This window comes from Corylus avellana, chromosome 3 (genome assembly GCF_965113065.1).
Source record: "Corylus avellana chromosome 3, dhCorAvel1.hap1.2, whole genome shotgun sequence".
NCBI lineage: Eukaryota > Viridiplantae > Streptophyta > Magnoliopsida > Fagales > Betulaceae > Corylus > Corylus avellana.
The window spans coordinates 16,076,646-16,080,079 of NC_142492.1; the positions used below are offsets into that span (position 1 = coordinate 16,076,646).

General features: G+C 35.7%; 1 protein-coding gene across 1 annotated transcript; it reads left to right on the plus strand.

Annotated features, from left to right (window-relative positions):
* Positions 1-541: 541 nt before the first annotated feature.
* On the plus strand, positions 542-1,522 carry LOC132175695 (pectinesterase inhibitor 9). Its single transcript, XM_059587717.2, has one exon. The coding sequence runs from the start codon at positions 711-713 to the stop codon at positions 1,326-1,328; it is 618 nt and encodes a 205-aa protein (XP_059443700.2). The 5' UTR covers positions 542-710; the 3' UTR covers positions 1,329-1,522.
* The last annotated feature ends 1,912 nt before the right edge of the window (positions 1,523-3,434 follow it).

A 3,434-nucleotide genomic window follows, 5' to 3' on the forward strand; every position in this document is an offset into this window, starting at 1 on the left:
AGTCCAAATTAACCTTCAACTTAAGCTACCTAAGCTTTGTTAATTATTTGGGTAGCTACACGTGTGAATAGTGTTAATTCATGCGCGAAAGATGACGTGTGAATAGTATAGTTACTATTCACACGTCGCCTTTTGCGCGTGAATAGTAACACCATTCAAACGTCATTATGTTATGAATAATGACGTTTGAACAGTAAAACATCGCATTTTAGTGAAGTTTTCTAAAACCATCACTATTCCAAATGTCGGTAACTATGATCTCTGTTTTTTTTTTTTTTGAAGTATCCTGAAATAGAAGTTATTAGATTGAATCTCTCTTCCTCGTTTCTCTCTCCTTGTGCGGACATAAAAAAAATAATAAAAAAAAAAAATTAAAAAATTAAAAATCAACTTCCTCAACTAATTAAGAGGTTGGCCAAATTCAAAAAGGCCACCAACACAACCAAGCCATTAAAAAACAGACAATTAGAATATAAATAAAGAAAAGATAATAGGGAGATAATATAGAGAAAAGAGGGAAAGCGGTACTAAAGAGAAAGGAATAAAAAAAAGAGCTAAAGGAAGAAGGCATCTTACTTCAACATTGCATTTAATCCTCGAAGAAAGATAGGCAACAACAGCCTTTTGACCCTTCACAATCTATATCCCCCATTCCCCATTGATTTCATTGGAATACCCAAAAATCTCGTCCACCTCTGCTCTTCTGAGACATGGCAAGACTAGGACTTTTTTGGCTACTAGTTCTCTGCTCTGTTCTTTACATGGGTGGTGGCATGGCCGACGCCAGACACTCCAGTCCAACAGCTTTCATCAAGGCCTCGTGCAAGGCCACTCGCTATCCTGCCCTTTGCGTTCATTGCCTTTCTCGTTATGCAAGTGCGATTAGACAAAACGAGCGACAGCTGGCTCAAACAGCCTTGTCAGTGAGCCTAGCCAGGGCGCGCTCAGCTGCGGCGTTCGTGGCGAAGATGACTAAGGTCAGGGGGATCAAGGCCAGGGAGTATCAAGGCGTGAAAGACTGCATAGAGAATTTGGGTGATAGCGTGGACAGGCTTAGCCAGTCGCTCCGAGAGCTGGGCCATTTGGGTCGAGCCGTGGGTCAGGACTTCTTGTGGCACATGAGCAACGTCCAAACATGGGTTAGCGCGGCGCTGACCGACGACAGCACTTGTCTTGATGGGTTCGCCGGTCGTGTCTTGGACGGAAATGTGAAGGCTACTATACAGAGAAGGGTCAACAATGTTGCTCAAGTCACTAGCAACGCCCTTGCACTGCTAAATCGTTTTGCTTCAAGACGCCGACCTGCAATGGCAGCAGAAAAGCCTTGAAACAAGAGATTTGGTGGGTTGATTTCTCTAAGTAATTATAAGGTTGTGATTTCATGTCAAAAAAAAAAAAAAAAAAAATTATAAGGTTGTGTTTGGGGCTCTCACTCTCGGTGTGCTGCTTAATAAGGTTAAGGTTTGTATTTTCAGCTAATGTTTAATTGGCTTTGTATATATAGTTTCTAAGTTTTGTTTCTTATTTATAACAAGCTTTCTCGATCAAATGTCTTTTAAAAAATCCCTTTTTAGTACCTGAGAAAATACATGGAATCTTATCTTACTCTAATTAGAGGGAAAGAGGAAAGAATGATTTAACTGATATATTTGAAGTGAAAAAGAAAAAATAAATCATGATGAGCTCATGACTTGCAGAGAGCAATTGGGTGCTTGAGTATGATCTACGTAACCTAATCAAACTTTCCAAATTCTTGTCAATTTGCCTTCAGACTTAGCATGGGGAAATGGTGTCAATGTTTTTTTGGGTTGAATATGAAGCGAGACTGACCACCACCAGAGGTTGGTTTATTCGAGTTTAAGAAAAAAAATCATAGGAATTATGGTATGTTTGAGTTTGCTATTTCAAAAATTGCAGTTTATCATAGTGATTTGAAAATGTGAATTTTAAAAAGGCAGTTAAGTTTTTTGTAAAATTGTAGCTTAACTTTAAAATTGTAGTTTAATAATTAAAATTATACGTATTTAATTTTATTTATTTATTTATGAATAAAACCACAATACTAAACACATGAGACACATAAGATTTGTGAGGTTCACAAAAACTTATAAATTCAATAATAATTTTGAAATGTCGAAGGATGAAAGGACCATATAAAAGAAATGAATTATTTCTCATTCATCAATTGCTGTGTTTTCCAGTACAAATAAGAGGTTATTAACAAACATGGCGGCATGGGGGCTAATTTGCAAAAAAAAGTCTCCTTTACGAGGGCAAGACGACCAAATCCGTTTAGAGTGGATTTTGAACGTCATGGGCACAATGTAATATTTAGAAATAGATGCAGTATTTTATCTGAAGAGGCTTTTATCGTATCTTCTAAAGCATTTCATGATTATCTTGTTAGACAAAGTGATGCTGAGAGTCGCAATTGGAAGGTGGAAAGTTTAGTACACAATTTTTATAACTAAAAATAAGCTGAGCTGATAACTTCAGTTAATGCAAGGTTATATGGCTATGAAACATGTTACACATTGCTTTTTAATTATTTTTAAAAAAATTTATTATTAGATTTGTGAATTTATATGTAAATCTCATAATAGTGACTTTATCTATTATATAAGTGAAAAATAAAATGAAAAATAATTTTTATCATTTTTCCGTATTTTTTTTTTATTCATCAAAGGTAGGTGAAAAAGGCTAATGATAACTATTATACATGAACCTAACCATAATATTACTAACCTAAACGCACAGAAAAAACCTAAACATTAAAAACAGCAAATACTCCCTTATATAGTTGATACCCTTTTATTGTTCATTGTCTGTGTTTTTGAAAATTCTTTTTGCTTAGGGTTACAAAAAGTTATAAACCAACCTGATTCTCATCCTTTCCTTCTAGCATGACTAAGCACACAGCACTTAAGTGCATGTGTGACGTGGAAATCTAATCACTATTTCTGCACGGTGGAAAGGACAAGGCATTGAGAATCCCCAGAAGATTGAGCACTATGATGAATTTGGGGTACCACAAAGACATTGTGTGACCATGTGAAGCTCAACTGGCAAGAAAGTAGAAAGTTAAGAGAAATGGCAGGAGCGGAGGGGAGGGTCACGTGGACCCCTGCGGTTTTAACCTTACCCTATAGAGCCAGAGTAAGGAACACGTCATCTTCCTCTTACTTTTCTACTTGTTTCTAGAGGATCCCGCATTCCTGCTCACACATAAATATTTGTAGAGGATCGAAATAAGGGATTTGGTTTACGTGGCGTGATAAACAGGCAAAAAAAAAAAAAAAAAAAAAGTTTTTAACAATCTAATTTTAAATTTATGCTTTTGTTCATCTTTGAGAAAAGTACATATATTCTCTATAAATTATTATTTTATTGTCAATATCTTTCTAAATCAAACTAGTAATTGTGTTAATTTTTTC